We start from the raw sequence: 17,692 nt of genomic DNA on the forward strand, positions 1-17,692 counted from the left end.
GTAGTAAAGTGCAATCACATTTTTGACACTTCATTAGATTTCATAAACTAAAATAGTTTTGCTTTATACCGAGGTTGAATATTATTAAACTGAAAATTTTGATTAAATTGATATAAGGTAGATAGATACGACATAATTCAAGGAAATGGTATGGTCATTTATCATTCAAATAATTTATTCGTTAGACAGAGGTATAGGATAAATGTTAACCTTTTTGGAACGAAATATTATATTTCAAAATTTTCAAATACAAATTTCACTCATCTAACATCTTTATCCTGGCTTTTATCTATGGCCGAGTTGCTAATTAATTTGCTGCGCTATGTGAGGATTGGGAATTATTTATAAATTGATTGAAGCACAAACCAACCCTTTTATGCGTGGTCGTAAACTTTTCGAAGTCGATATATTAATATTTTATTTCAACCTGAGTGACTTACGAAGCTTGTGACATTTGAACTTAAAATCGCGTCGAAAGTGCTGTATGACAGATGGGTGTTATAGTTGACTAACTAATACCGATGTCATCTTTTAGTAGTTCCACCATTCTGTTCTGACGTTGTACAGATGTTGATAATTGTGTAAATACTGGAGCGAGAACTCAGATGCCTAAATTTAGCTCGGCAAGAGACTGATTCGCTGGTTAATAGCCTCATCACCATGTCTGATGTGGACATAGATGTCGGTTCGGACTTATAACCTACCGAAAATGAACTTCTGATGTCGGACTCTGAAAGTAGCCCCAATTTAATCATATTGATCATTTGCCTACCCTTCCTGTTATAAAATCCAGCAAAAATGGCCGTGACTTTTGATCATAATGATATGACCAGGTAAATACTTATGCTATAACTGTTACCTGCTTGTTAATTAACTTTGTAAACAGGTTTCCAAATAGGCCTCGAATATTATAAGCCCCGGTCTAATATCTTGGTATCATGTATTTTATGAAATAAGTAAAAATTATCACAACATCTATAGTCAAATCAAATACCTCTAATATATAATAAGGAAACAAAAATTTGAATTTTCTCTACTGTCAAAACTTCCTCTCCAATTAATAGATAATTAGGTATATTCCTTGTATAAATAAATATAGGTAATAGATAAAAAAGTTTATGCCGTGTTGAAAATGTCTTATCAGACAAAACCGGGCAAGATGTATTGTAGTACCTATGTGGTGCTAAAATTTGAATATACAAAGTCCGTGGAACTATTTGAAATACAATAATGTAATTACATATTATCTGTTACCAATGATGGCAGACCGGTAACCTGTTGGCTTATGCTGTTGTGGGTCTCGAGTTCGAATCATGGGTTTGACAAATTCACATGTGTATTAGGAGCATGGACCTAATAGGTTTAACAAGTGGTTAAAATCCATTTCTTGTAAAACAAAAATCTGTTAAAACAACCTCACCCCGTGGAGGTCCATAAGATCTTCAGATCGAACATGATGATACAATAACCGGTACAAGTCGGTTATGGGGAAGCCAGCGGCAAACACATTTTGAAAATATATTATGTACTGGATTATTTGTTAGGTTGGGTTAGATTAGGTTTTCATTCTTGAAATTTATGAATTTTGCCAAAATCGGCTATGACAATTAGTGCGGTGTAACGTTATTATTCACAGGCTTGTGTATAATATACGTTTTAAACACTAGCAACATTCGATGAGGATTTTTGAGACGTCGTTAGATTGGCGATACTGCGCGGAGACTTTTAAGTTGGCAGCTTGGCTACGCGTGATTGAAAGGCGTACGTATTACTCTGAGGATAGTTGATAGTGAGACACGAGCAAGGAAGGACGTTTTTCGGACGGGCTGCTCGGCGAGCCCGCCAACAAGATGGCGACAAGACTCTACGGTATTTATTGTATCGAATTATGTTTAAAGGACTAGATTCCTGTCTCTTAAATTTGTATTAACCTTCCCCCGGTAACTCTGGTAGTGTGGTTAGGGATTTTGGCATTGGTTTCGGACCTAATTTTGTAACTTTTATAATGTAACCTCGGCGATGGCCACGTTGTTTTACTAGTACCAATAAATATGCTTAGTGTCCATTTTGGACCATCTTCAAACGACTTTATTATTTTTCTTGACCTGATTTGTTCCTTATATAGTAATATGCCAGGAGAGGAGTCAGGCAAGATGGCGCCCTCTAATAATTTGTAATTAATTGATTATTTCTCTTAATCCTAAATGCAGAACACTGGAAGATTTATAACCAAAAGACCACGTGGAAGCCACGACCTACTGTTTGTAGGTATTAAAAACCTACGGGGATGAGATCCTCATGTTTTTACCGCTGTTTTGTATTGAGCTATTCCGGATGTGTTAAGCGAACGATCTATATCTATTTTTAGCCATGGTAGATGTTGTTTAAATCTTACTTTGTTTCAGCGGTTCCCACCTGGCTTCCCCATATCCGACTTGTACCGTTTACACTTTTCCATAGGCAATCATCCCAATTGAGCCTCATAAACCATACTCGAATAGCCCTGACGGGGATATGTAATTTTTTTTATTTTAAGTGCTGTCACCTGATAAGCAGGGCTAGGAACAGACAAGTTCAAGGTGAAGAAACGTGGCGTAGCGGCCGCGTTTCCTCACGTTAAACTTGTTGGTCTCTACCATTTCTTTTTTAATTCAAATGTTAGTTACAGTTAGTTACCTAACTATAAATAAAACTTATCGAATGTTTGCGTGATATTAATAATAGCATTTTGGAAAACCATGTTCAATAAGTTCACGAAAATATCTGCAAAGCAATCTTTTAAGATGAAACTACTGCCATCGCGATCTATAACATTGGATCATGACCTTATTCGTGGAGCTCATTTATCCATTTTCTAATTGCTCACTGGCCGCACATGATACAGGTATCACAGATAATGCTAAATATTCTTTCCTAAGTTGATTGACCCTGGTTGACGATGATGATACCATATACTTTGGTCATTCTCCACTCTGCATTACATACTAAAAAAAAATGGTAGGATCAGCGTTAGTGAGATTGTCATCATTGCATGTTGGCATCATGAGGTTGAGTTCAATGGTTGTTCTGCTACCCTCAGTATGTCACTGAGATTATCATTGTTCAAGCACTTCGTCTTGATGCTAAGAAGAGGTTCGTAAACAACCTGATTTGACTATTTTTTTTATTTAACGAATAATTCATAGAGATCCTGACATCGGTTAGTAATTGAGGTAATATTAATACTTTCATTTCAAATACAAAAGCCGATTGCCAAAAAAGTAACAGAATTAAGAAAGCGCTTCAGAGAATATTGTAGAAACACTAGTTAACTTCGTCACAATTATATAGGGTACATATACCTTAGTGGTGAGTGCACAGTGGCGCGATTCCCAGGGGGTGCAAGCTCGAATCTTGCTTTGAAAAAGATTTTTTCTCGTGAGTATATATTGAATTTCTCAGAAGTGTTATCAAATTATGTATGTAAATCATATATTTCATTTAGTCAGTAGGCTACAATAAATGACATGACTGGTTGTGCATCACTGATCTATAGCGATTTCTGTTGATCTTACAATAGTGAGGAAAACCAAAAAAATCAATCGACATTTTTTTAACACATTGATACCATACCTACAGTAACTGTTATGTCATTATTAAGCCAAGTCGTTTTTACCATTTTGTTGTAATTTATTATGTACTTATAGTTTTCACTGATTGTGGATGTGTTCACAAACATTCTTTGTTAAAATGTTTGTTTTCATTGCATGCTGTGCAATGTTTCTTTGGTGCTATACCTACATTTTTTCCCATGCAATGTTAAATGGAAATTTACACATTTTTTATTTCAGTCTCTGACTAATAATTCTTTGCCATTCGTTAGATTATTTTAGTACAAATATTTATTAAACAAATCCATTATCAAAATAACTAATGATACGTAAAAATATTTGTAGTCACATAATAATCCTCTGGTAGCTTATTTTTATACCTTATGACAAATAATCATTATCAGCCAGGCTTGATCCACTGCTGGATGAAGGTCTCCCCTAGATCCTTCCACTCTTCTTGGTTCCTAATTCTTTGCTGAATTTTATGAATTGGTCGATCCAGCAGGTTTTTGGGTGTCCATGTTGTCGTTAAGTGTCCCTTGGCACTATGACTAGATTATACGCTTCATAACTTTGCACTCCAGTTCTAGGATGAAAAAGATACTTAGTATATTCTAAAAATATTTTTTGAAGTTATCCTTCTTTAGGCGCGTTTGGAAAATCAGATCAGAGTGTATTTTTGGCGTGTGACATGCAACACATAATTTATTTTTTCACACAAAAAAACACTCAATTGGATTCGAACCAACGATTGTTCGGTCATCAGCCGAACGCACAGCCATTGCGCCACAGAATGATACTGCAATCGTGACGATTATAAAGTATAATATCATAGTTTAGAATTGTTCCATTGCTAGGCAGCGAATTTAGTATTTTACATATATTATTTATTAATATTAATACAAGTGAATATCATTTATTTGATCTAATTTTACGCAGGTTAATCAGGCAAAGAAGCTTAGCAGTATGGTAAAAAGTGCAAAGTTATAACTCTACATTTGTCTAGGGGTTGTCCATTTGCCGAGTAACATGTCAGGTCCAGTTTCTTTTGTGTTCTTCCACATAATGCCCAAAATGCACCTTTCCATATCACATTGTGCAATTCGTATTTTTTTTATTTCTCCTACATTTATTAAGTGTACATGTTTGCATTCACCAAGGGTGTATTTGGGAGCCTGCATAGTATCTCAAATGTAACCTCCTATTGTGAAAAAAACATAGTGTTCAATCTCCAGTGCTCACATATGCATGGCACACATGGACCCTTCATCTTATGACAAATAGATGTCACAAAAACCAACTGCATGATGCAACGATGTGTATGAGTCAGTGGAAAATTGTATGTACTTACAATTTTATATGAATACACAGAAATATTTGTTGGAAACACACGCGTAAAATACGGGGTCGAAGAAGCAAACTCTTGATATGCAAAACGATACAAAGAGCCTGGGGGCCCGGCGTGGCGGGTTGACCAGCCGAGGGATATAAACACACATCGCACATTTGCTCTAATATTAAAAAAAGTCGCCTGTGGGTGCTATTTTACTTCAAGAGTATTAACATTTTAAAATAGGTAGTTGTGCAATGCATTTTTAGTATATTATGTCGATATTAGACAACAATAATTTGAGCAGATGTAGGTATTTAAAATTACAAAAAATGTACCGAATACATACCCTTAACATTACCTCGAACACCATATGGAAAACGCTACTATAGAGTGTCACACTGGTTTTAACCATAGCGATAGGTAAGGTGCTTGCTAAAAATCTTAGCCCGTGGGCTTGCTTCAGGAGTGGGTGCCATGGTTGTAAAACATGGTGCTTAACCCAGACCAAAGAAAATGAGTTAATAGTCTTAAAATAAAATGGGGCCCACAGAAGAAAAAATAAACCATGAGCTAGGCATCCTAATGGTATACAAAATCTTTGGTAAATTTCCCACCTTGGGATGTAGTGCCGAGGAAGAAGATGACAAAGCATATTAAATTGAAAATATATTTATTTATTTATTTCAGTTGGTACTTCAGTGGACTGTCGAGAGTAGCAGCAACTCAAATGCTCCGGAGTGAAAGAGAAAGCGGAGTGTTTTTGGTCCGAGACAGTAATACCATTCAAGGGGACTTTGTCCTGTGTGTACGGTAAGACAGAACTCTAAAAGAAATTTTACATCATTAATTGGCATATCTATATTTATGATGAGTTAAATATTCAAATGTATCAATCTAAACTGCATAAGAGGGCTCGCACATCAGAACTCGCCGCATGCGTCTTACGACGAATTCGTCAATGTGACGTCATCGTAAACCAAGAAACAAACGTTATTGGAGCTTCGCAGACTAGCCGATGCAACTCGACGCTGCGACGATCCTGCATGTTGTATCTAAAATAAGTCGACTACGCGCAAGCGCACAGCCCGCGGCCATCGGCCATTTCTGTCTCTATCTCTGTCTACACTGTCATTTCTCGCTCATCGCTAGTCACCGCGTTTGACGTTTGTTCAATTGTTCATGCAATCAACACAATAAAAATGGCAGACGAGAGACTCTCATTTTTCGCGTTTGACGTTTGCTGCTAGGCAGATGTGCGAGGTTTTAGCAAGCAACATTCGTCGGCGGTCTCATAAAATTTGATTTATGGCCGTCAGGCACACAAGGCAAGTTGTGATGTGCGAGCCGGCTTAAGGAACAACCAAAGACGTTGAAGATGGCTTTCTCTACTAGATGTAATGTAAACATATAAAATTGAAACTGGAAAAAGGTCTTATGGACTGTTTAAATTAGCTGCAGTTAATTTCGCATTGCATTGTAGCAAACTTCATTATTTTTCTGTATAAAATCGTTCGCATTTCAATGTAATATTGGATCCACTGAAACAATCAAATCAATAAATAATTATTGTTATGGACAAATTCATAAAGTAACCAAATCCGCATAGTTTTAACTTTAAATAGCATAATATGATAGTACGTGGATTAGTGAAAATGTGACAGGCTATGCTGGAATGAATGATTGGTTAAGAGATGAACCATCAAATGCTTCTCAACACCGTTGGTAGCAGAAATCATTGTCATTTTGTACACAAAATTTTCAAAACATAACTTATATGTTTTATTATATCATGAAAAATAGTTTTGGATATAGTAGGTTTACATAATAGAATGGTGGAAATAAAATCAATATTATACATATTAAGCAAGTTCACGAATTCAATAGAAATTTTGTCTATTGAACAATAGAACAATTTTTCTATTGAAAAGTCTGGACACTAAAGATAGCCGCTATAAAGAAGTTGCCCCATTTTTATTTTATATTTCTAATAAATTTTGGCCTGACTACAAAACTGTGTTTTAATACTAAAATTTTATATGGTTCCCTCTCGTTGTAATCATACTTCTCGGGAATAACACGTGAGGTACAACAACATTGTATCCACTAGTTTGTAAAACCATCATTGGGTGGGTGTCTGCTGGGATTGATAAGAAAATTTCTAAATGCAAAATTTTATATTATTTTCAAAGTTGTCTCTTTATCTATTGAACCAGTTTAAAACATTGAATTATTTAATAGTGGTTCAGCAGATATTGTTTTGTTATCTGCTTATAAAATTTCACTTATGGGCCGACGTACCGTGCAATAGTTGAAAATTAAGAATTTGGGGATCTTTTGGAGCTGAATCTGAATAATGTTGTATTTATAAGACATTATTATTCCCTATATTGTCGTTCATCCTAAAAAATTAATGTTTAATGATTATATAAAATATATTAATAGGATAAAACGTTTGGATATGTAATTTTGGAGAAATTGCAATATTTTGCGGCCTGTGCTTGTCATGATATATGTAATTTATGATGGTTTAATATATTATATCATTCTTTCATACCTTCCCCATTCAGAAAATTAAAATATCAATTTATTATTATAAAACATCTCTTTTATGCGCTGGCTAGACGGCATCGACCCCGCACGGTATAGTTTGTCCATACACACACGGGCTTCTCGATACAAACCGGTTTACACAGGTAAGCTTGTGCTAAAGCATGAGTGTCTAGCCGGCGCTATACGGGCTTATATTCTCAAGAGTAAATGAGATTGGCTGTTACTTTACTAACGATGAAAAAGAGTTGCTTTAGTGACTAGTACCAGCCCAACAGCTGCGGCGGAACCAGGACATCAGAGGTACCTGGGTATCGAGTTAAGCTTAGTCAAAGAAATTCAATTGCACGCATATTTAACTGCATCAAAGTGCTCGGATCTATCTGCAGGCATGCGATGGTATTATTGAAACTCAGCAGAACAACTTGGGTGCCATTAGTATTTTTAAAATGTATTTTCTCTGTCGACGATATATATTCACATTCCGTGTTTTTCCAAGTACATATTATCTAAGAATTACTCATCAACTCACAAAATTTGACGTGGAGTGGGCAAGCTAAACGTAATTAACTTATTAACAAATTATTTTTTAATATACATATTATATTATTCCACTTTCATGTAATATTAAAACCTAAATTAAAAATTTCCACTATACCAATTTTATACTTCACTACCATATAGCAAATTTAATACCACGTTCGCTCTCATAGGAAATAGTTCCGAGCAGCTTAATAATATATTAAACAAACCAATATAATATATTATCTATCATGGCAAATACAGAACCCAAAATATTGCAATTTCTCCAAATATGAGCCAATTGCAAAGGCCAATAGAAAATTCAACGAATTTATTTTACAATGTAAAGATATTTTTTATTAAAATTAATGGTATAATGCACGTATTGACAAGAATAATTTCGAAAGGTGCTATAACCACGGACTTCTGATGTACCTAATTATAGCATTATTCCCAATTTCAAATGACATTCTTTGCAATAATATTCTTTTATATATGAAAAACAAATGTTATTACACTCGTGAAAGCCCATTAATCTTAGGATCGAATAAGATAAAAAAAAATCTAGGATGAAAAACAATAACAACCACAAAGTCTTGAGATTGGACTTGAAAAACACCACAAAATTTTTGGCCTTTCCACAGCACGTGGGCCCTTAAGTCATAAAATTGATAAACTGCCACAGCTGAAGCACCACAATTCGATGGAAGTCTTTAAGAGTCATTCGTTTAATAACCATCTGCATGGGCGGGAATTTTATATTTTTCTTCGTTAAAATTAATAATTTTGTGATGTTTAATTTCAGTGAGACGGAGGAGAGTCGAGTGTCACATTATATAATAAACCGTGTGCCTCAGACAGATGGCACATTTCAGTTTAGAATTGGAGACCAACAGTTCGCAGACCTGCCCAGCCTTTTGGCGTTCTACCGGCTGCACTATTTAGACTCCACACCCCTCGTCAGGCCGCTGGTTTACAGTGCGCCCACCACTGTTCTCGAGACGGTGATGGCCAAATATGACTTTGATGGCCAAGTAAGTATTAATTTGCATTCTTCAATCATTCATCATGCTGTATAATCTCTAACAGTAAACAGTCCCCAGAGTGGTGTAGTGTCCGTCTCTGAAGCCGTGGGGCAAGTTCAATTCCCAAAATCCACTATTATTTGTTTGAATGTGTGCTTGATCCAAAGCAATGACCTAATGTAAAAATTACTGTCATGTATCCTCCACACTGTGGTCATACAGAGCACAACGGCTTCAACAGATGACAGTTATATTAACAGATTTTACTGGTACTTGTCCATCATGTATTGATTTTTAATTACTTTTTTTTAAAATATTTTAATGTAATACAGTCGATCTCGGTTATTACTATCACGGAAATAGCGAGATCTCAGATCTAATGAGGAAACATTCGTTGACATTTTAGTTTATGATTTTCTCCATACATTTATTCACTTTTATAACGAGCTACTTATCAGATATACCAAGCAAAAATATCGTCAAAAATTTTCTTAAAACTGTTAATGTGCCGATCGTTTAAAAACATTTTCGACCCTAAGCAATAAAATCCGACTGGGCAGGATGCTGCCGGAATCGGATTACGTTTATGACACTAGTTAAGACTCTAAGTACCTAATTGGTGTTTTCGTCAACATTGAAAAAGTATCCACGCATATGGTTGAAATTGTACATAAAAAATCCAAGCTTTGTCAAGCCAGTAGGTACCTACCAGCATTCATTACAATAAACAACTTCTTTTGTAGTTTATGAATGCCATGCTTGTTTCGGGCATTTTTACGATGGTTTTCAGATTTTTTATGTTTTATGCTTAAATAGAACGTGGTGCGAAAAATGTTACATAATGATATAATGAGTAATGTTTATAACGAGCAAATTCAGTCGGTCCCACCTTCCTCGTAATTACCAAGTTCGACTGTATATCCGAAATGGAGGTTAAAATTATGATCCAAAATTTATACACTATTTGTTTTTAGTTACCTCATTGTATTCTGGACTATTTATATAACTATTATGATTCATGTAATAAATTATTCTTCAATATACATAAAAATTGAAGCGAATGCTTTGGAACACTGCCCAAATTTTCTGAATTTTATTGTTATATAATATGTAACACCAACACAAAAGCGTGATGCTAAATCAATTTAACTTTCATTCCAGTAGTATACAATGATAATTTTAGAACTTCTTATAGTAGATGTTATTATTTTCTTATATGTCATCATACTGTCCTTCAATAATATTATGACATCATTATTTTAAGTCAAAACAATAATCCCATTTTTATTATACATTCATATTTTACAAACTGCTGTGAAAAAATTCGTTGTCATCTATTAAATGTCTCTCCAGCAATCTCTATATTTTGCTTTCCATATAACTGAAAGTATTGATCAAGCCGTCCGTCGGACCGTTTTGTAGACGACCACCTCTTCCGTGTCGCCGCTTGATGATGTTTCCGCGGACCGTCAGCCTTTCCAAATTATTGTTTTCCCTTCTGGCCCATATGGCCAAAAATTTGCAGATATATTTTAGAGAACCAGTCTTGAACTTGTCATCGACAAATAAACATTCCAATAATTTTGATCGATTTCCGTACAATCTTCTGTGTTCGGAGTCAAGTAATTTACAGCCTTCTGTGTAAATTAGTTTGGTAAAGGTTAGTGATGCAATAAAATTTCGTGCCCACAATGGCCGAGCGGCTACTGTGTCAACTTATAATGTCGTGGGTCCGGGTCTGGCAAACTCGCATGTTGTTTGGGTTGAGCAAGTGGCTAACAACGATTTCTCCAATACAAATAAATCTGTAAATTTTTACTCCACTCTGTGGAGGCTCATAATATGATCTTAGTATCGCACATGGTGAAAAAAAAGAATATATATAAATATAATTTATTACAGGATACAGACGACCTTCCGTTCAGGAAAGGAGAAGTATTGGAAGTAATATGCAAAGATGAAGACCAATGGTGGACAGCAAGAAATCGGGCTGGCAACACTGGCTCCATACCAGTACCTTACGTAATGCGGGTCAGTAATATCCTATTTTTAGAATGATCTGTTGAGATCTGTTCTATAATATAATGCTAACTCTCTTTGAGTATCTGTAACTAAGACAATTGTATGGGAAGTTGGGCAGGCGCACCGGGGTGACAGGGGGGGGGGTGAAGCAAAATGTCAGGAAAAACAGTTTTAATGATTTTATTAACTTGTTGACTGCGGAGCATTTAATTAACTTTTTAATTACCGCATTTAAATAACATGTTAATTATATCGAATGGCCAATTAATTAGTGTACAACAGGCGTTCCGTCCGCGTGGAAAAGATTAGCAGTATCATATTAGATTATATAAACGTAATACCCTGTTTACACGTGCATGGATTTACTGCTGACAGTACATATTATCGCCATAACAAGAAAATGTACTTGCAAACATGTATTGTCTTGCGGTTGCCAGATTGTGTGAATGAATCAAAAAAGTTAGGAAGCATCTGAATTTTCATGCGACAATTGAGAATTTTTTGATCTACGCCTACGCAGTAGAACGATAGTGGCGAACCTGTCGGCATAAAAACGAACTACGAACGATTTTTGAGGGTAACCGATTTTCACTACCTGTCAAATAGTACCATAAAATTACAACATCGCATCTCGCTCACTCTTGAAGAATGAGGTTAGAGAGACAGTCGGGAGTTTGTATCAGGAACAGTTATTGTCACGATGGTTTAAAATACGCACTATTGCTGACAGTAAATCCATGCACGTGTACACTCGCTATAATGTTATGTTGAAATATTTGAAGTAGGTATCTAAGAATGTTACCTACTGCTGAAGGATGGCGTTTACCATAAGGCGGCAAATCAAATAGTCAATTAATTATTATTTCAAAATACATTTATTATATACTACTATCTTCTTCTTCCTGGTGCTACTACCTTATATGGGTCTTAGGCTCCTCCAACATCTATCACTATCCAGGTCTGTCAAAAGCCGCTACCCACCAAGTTTATGATGCCCATTTAATGTTTCCAATAGGTATATGACTAACGCATCATTGTTGTGTTTTTCTCTTTTAATTATTTTTAATATGTAACTTTCTCCAATGTAATTTTCATAACTACTTGGTTTCGAAATTATTTTTGCTGGATACTATATAATGAATTTGTATACCAAAGGCAAGGTGTAGTTGCTGGTTTTTTAATTTTGTATGTCTCAACAATCAAGCAATTGAATTTTGTTTTTAAATACTGGCATGTGTGTGTATTAGGAGTTTGTGTGTTTAAAAATACAATAAAATGCATTCTTGAAAAAGTGTCCCTTGCTATGTTTTAAATTTGGGGTGCCGACTAGTAAAAAAATATGAAGTAGATAGAGAGTAGTAGAGTAGTAGTCATGACGAAATTATAATTACAATGTTTTTGACATTTCCTTTATATTTCCACTAAAATATGTATATTTGGAGAGGGCGCATATCTTGGGCTGGCACCATTGATATACTACTAGATGAGCAGTTCCCATACAAGTGTCATTTTAAAAGTGTACCACAAAAGATATTATGATAATCGTCTTATAATATTTCCTTGTAGGTATAATGCGTTAAGACCGATAACATGAATTCCCGAATTTCACCCGTATTGTCCTGGCTGTAAAACTAAATTTGCGTTCTTGGAATAGTGAACCTAAGGGTGCTGCAACGCAAAGCAGACAGAGCAAGTCGTCATGCGCTGACTATTAGTTAGAGTAAGATGCAAGCTAGATCGGGCTTAGTCAATAAGTTTTAACAAAGGCCGACTCGCTGAAAATCGGGCGTCATTTTAAGAAGCATATGATTCATCCAGTAGTATATCAATGGCTGGCACCCGGGTGGCCGTCACTCTTGGCGTGGCCCTGGTAAGTTGTGTTGTGATTTGTCTGTGTGCCCATTACAGATACAAATCGTTGTTACACCTTGACGATGTGTATTTTTTTTTTCAGTTTGTCGAGACAAGTGCAAACAGCAACAGCGTAACGGACTCCCCAAATCAAAATGTCCAGCAGAATAATCTGAATCACTCTTCAGTCAGCCATGATAATCAGCAACCTCCCGCCATTACCACACACGCCAGAACAAATATGCAGGTAAATCATGTGTAAACTTTGTAACACTATTGAGCGGCTCGTTAGGATATTGAAATATTTTACAGGTCACTGGAATCTTTTAAAAAATATATACAACTATAACCGGCTTAGATTTATTTATTAAAATAAGTGGAATAAAACCTCGATGTAACAGATTAATTCAGGCTGATTGGTTAACCCATTCTAGTCCTATGTCGAGTGACACTCGACATTGCAAAAAAAAATGTTATTAATTCACGCCAGTTATGTTATTAACAGTTAACTAAATTGGTGAAATAAAAGAATATCTTAAAACTCTGTAGAAACACTTCTTTCAGAGAAAATCACAAATGATTTCAATAAAGACTTGGTGGAACAAAACTTTAACACAATCACTGTTGACCTTTTAATTACCACATTTAAATAGCACGTTGATTATATCTAATGGCCAATTACTCCAAACGCGCCAGTCGTGGTGTTAGCACTAAATGAGTTGAAAGATCTCAAAGAGTTAAAACTAAACGCCTGTCTGTAGATACGTTGGGATCATTAAAATTATATTTGAAAAGTTTAATTTCATGTCACATGCTAATCATCCGTATGTGCTAAATATTGTTAATAGCCGGTGACCTTGTATTTTAATATAAATGTAGAGTATTTTAAAATGTCACTGTGTTAATTTTCATATTTGACGTACTGATGGGAAATTTTATCCGTGAATTCAATATCTGTTAACGAGGTCTGCAAAATTGAGGTTTTACTGTATTTTTTATTACTGATTCCTTAAAAAATGATGAAATAAAATACATTCTTTAATGACACCGAGTTACTCTGCCAAAATCACCATAAATTACATCTCTGACTTTACACCGTATTAATCGATTGTCATATGAATCCTTCCACACAGGTACTAGTGGTGATCTAGCAATATCTGCTTCTTGAGAGACAACTATCACAATTGCTTTTAATTTATTTCTTTACTTGCCTTTGAAATATTTTGTAAAATCTCAAGGCAAATGTGGCTGACATATCTTAGGTTTGACAGGGCGAGAAAAAATGAAACATTTTCATTATGGTCTTATAAACAAATATCATGATAATATTGAACTAGCTATCTGAACTGACCGGGACAAGCGAAACTACTGCTATGTTTGTTCGAAGACCACACCACATCTCAATAGACTATAGATATGTATCTAATGTCCTATGTCGTAGTTTCTTTTTATAAAATTGTTCAGTAATAACGATCACACGAATATTTAACTAAACTAAACTAAACTTTCAGAATTCTTCATTATTTTATTACGTATTAATTCACATGGAAATCTTGAAATACTCAATTACAAAAATGGTGACAAGTTGCAACTCTTTTACAAGGTTTATTCACATGGAATCCTGATGAGGAATCACTGCTTTAGGGTGTGCAGTTGTATCACTTAATCCAATTTCAGTGAACAAATTCATAATACTGAATGGAAATATCATTGAAATGTTATGGAGTCACTGATACCGAAGGGTCATAATCATGTTATTGCAGAGATGTCTTCCGGCCCTGGCTCGCGTCCGACAAAATCGAGTTCCAAATGCGTACGACAGAACAGCACTGCGGTTAGAGATGGGAGACATCATTACCGTCACCAAGATCAATATCAACGGCCAGTGGGAAGGCGAACTCAACGGCCGCACGGGACACTTCCCGTTCACTCACGTCGAGTTCTTGGATGAGCTGCCTCCGCAGGAAGGCAAGGGAAGTTAAAACTCATCAGTGTAAACATTGAGCACCTATTTTTTGCACTTCCTAATAATATTTCTCCGACTCAACTTGTACCGTCATCGACTAAACATAACACATGTACAGCTAGGGAAACCGCAACCCTACTAATAACTTTTTGTATAAATTTCCATTTAAAAAATAGGCCAAATAAAAATATTTAAACTATATTAGCCGCTTATATTAGCATAATATTATACACCAAACTATTTAATCGTAGCCTAACTACCAAAGTTTTTTAGAGAAACATTTACATACATAACAAACTATTTCAATTGATTTTCATTTCACTACTATTTATATAAAAATTAACATTTTTGGGGATTTTAAACTTTATAATACATAGCCTGTCTAAAAAATATGAACAAATAGATATATTTTGAAGTTTGCTATTGCATAACAATCCTTGATCTAGTTGTAAGAAACTGTATTTTTTTATTTATTCGGATGACTTATTCACTTAGAATATTTTCTATAAAATCGTATGTGCAATATTTCATATTTATTTTTAATACATATTACCTATCCCCTTTAGTTATGTCAGGCCCCTTTGGCATTCTAGTTTAGATGAATACCTTCAAAAACTCTCGAACCAAACAAAAACAAAATTGTTAACACAATATTTTATATTAACACCTTCAAAAACTCTCGAACCAAACAAAAACAAAATTGTTAACACAATATTTTATATTCCAGTGTTGCGCATGTTATCTCTAGACTTTTATATAATGTGCCTGCTATATTGACTTACTAATGAATACTACATCGGAAGAATAAAAAGACCCTTGTAAACAACCTTGTGTATAGACATTTGGGTGGGATCATACAGACTTCATTCTTTCATAAACAAATGAATACAGATGAATGTGGTTGAAAAACTAACTCTACCTACATTGCAAAAAGTGAGCATATTGCTATATATAATCTGCATTCATGTCATTACAGCATTGTTATCATATTTTACCAATGTGTCAGCTTTAATATTGTCACATACACATTGTACATTGTAATTCATAAGGGTGCATGTTGCTAATCCGCACTTATGTCTTTGACTAATCCTGTTAACATGTCCACTTTAATATTGAGATTTTGTATCTAATGGTACGTTTACATTTGACACTAATATCGTCATATTTATGTATGACACCATATTCACCTAGTGTAAACAGTAATTATATTTGTATCAGCCACTTATTTTGCGTGTGTCGACACTCACCTGTCATTTATTCCAACTACTTATATACGCAAATGTAAACACCACGCATACGACAAGTCCGAACTTGCAGCAATATATCACCGAAGTTGAGCTGCCGTCTACTTTTATGTCAAGCATCTGACACATTATTCGTAGTTTGGCAGCTGGTGAAGTTGATATTATTTCGGAAACAGTATGCAATAAATTATTATCCATGATGAGTGATAAAAAGAAAGTTAAAGACAGATATTGACGAATTAATTGATCGATATTATTTAATTCTTTAAGACTTCACGGTAAAAGTGCACTATTCGGAACGGCCCTCAAAAATCAACTTTTTTAAAAGTAACTGCTATAAACACTAGATAGAATGACATTTTGGCGCTTTATAAATATACTTAATTCATAAGGAATAAGCATCAATTTCACTTAGAAATATAGTTTCTCCAAGTGGACTCATGAAAATGATTGATTTTTGAGGGCCGTTCCAAATAATGCACTTTTATCGACTTCACATTTAAAGTTAATTTAAGTGGGTAGGTAGGTATGTAAAACTATCGATTTCAAAAACTATACCTAATTTATTAGTTTTTTTTTAAATTTTATATGTAGTAGGTAAGTACCTATAATATTTTATATTGCCAAGATAACTCTCCTTGAGAACTGTCAAAGTATTCCCAAAATTCTTCTCGTACATCTTTTGCATCCAAGGAATAATTAATTATTACTCCCTTGCTGTTCTAGAGGTAATAGCTTATGTGTGATTCCTCATTTCGCCAACTTCCATTTTCTATTTCACCTGTTTCGATATTCTCTTTATCAAAAAATATTGATAAGAGAATACAACTGACAACGTTTTTGAGAAGTATACGAAATAAATGTCCGTATTAGTTACAATGCCAAATGTAAACACCGCATATATTTATTCCAATGTTGCCATTGAATAAAGTGTCGAGACTTTATTTCAACGAGAAGTATACAAGAATTTTATGTCAGATCCATGCAGGTGTAAACAGTAAGTGAAATTTTATGTCAGATGCATAAAATAAGTATAACGGTATAAGTGTCAGATGTAAACGTACCATAAGATAATGTCCATTAGTTGGTTTGTTATAATATGTTACATCTTTTACACTGTCTAATTTTCACAAAATAATCATGTAGATTTTAATTTGACTTACATAATATTATTTCATTTGATTACTTTTTTATGTGAACTCAGTAGCAAACACCATCTGAACATTTTAATTCAGCTAAAATTAACAATATGTATTAAATATGTTTTATCGTAAAACGTTTATTTTGAGTCTTTATAACATGGGTTTAAAAAATACTTTTAAAAGTAAAATAATATCTTATGATTACACTATGTATAACACTATTTTCTGGTAGATTAATATAAGAATTAGACTATTTTTTAAATTCTGGTATACATAAGAAATAATATTTATGCTACAGTTGTAAAGAATGAGTGAACATTTAATATTTATGACTGATAAAGTTATTATTTTGCAAATGACAGTCTTCTACGCAATATGACATAGACTAATTTTAGCTGTAGTTGATCTGCTAGGCATACGCCGTCATTGAAATATAATATATAAAACACT

General features: G+C 34.5%; 1 protein-coding gene across 1 annotated transcript; it reads left to right on the forward strand.

The window, feature by feature from the left end:
- The first annotated feature begins 275 nt into the window (after positions 1 to 275).
- On the forward strand, positions 276 to 15,527 carry Crk (Crk proto-oncogene, adaptor protein). The gene is made up of 6 exons (XM_085953903.1): positions 276 to 833; positions 5,611 to 5,733; positions 8,798 to 9,026; positions 10,920 to 11,048; positions 12,994 to 13,137; positions 14,654 to 15,527. Exons 1-6 carry the CDS (start codon positions 799 to 801, stop codon positions 14,870 to 14,872), a joined length of 879 nt encoding a protein of 292 aa, XP_085810029.1. The 5' UTR covers positions 276 to 798; the 3' UTR covers positions 14,873 to 15,527.
- Positions 15,528 to 17,692: the final 2,165 nt, after the last annotated feature.

The sequence above is a fragment of the Rhyacophila brunnea genome, unplaced genomic scaffold, assembly GCF_057557595.1.
Source record: "Rhyacophila brunnea isolate RB1 unplaced genomic scaffold, BYU_Rbru_1.0 scaffold_4, whole genome shotgun sequence".
Taxonomy (NCBI): domain Eukaryota; kingdom Metazoa; phylum Arthropoda; class Insecta; order Trichoptera; family Rhyacophilidae; genus Rhyacophila; species Rhyacophila brunnea.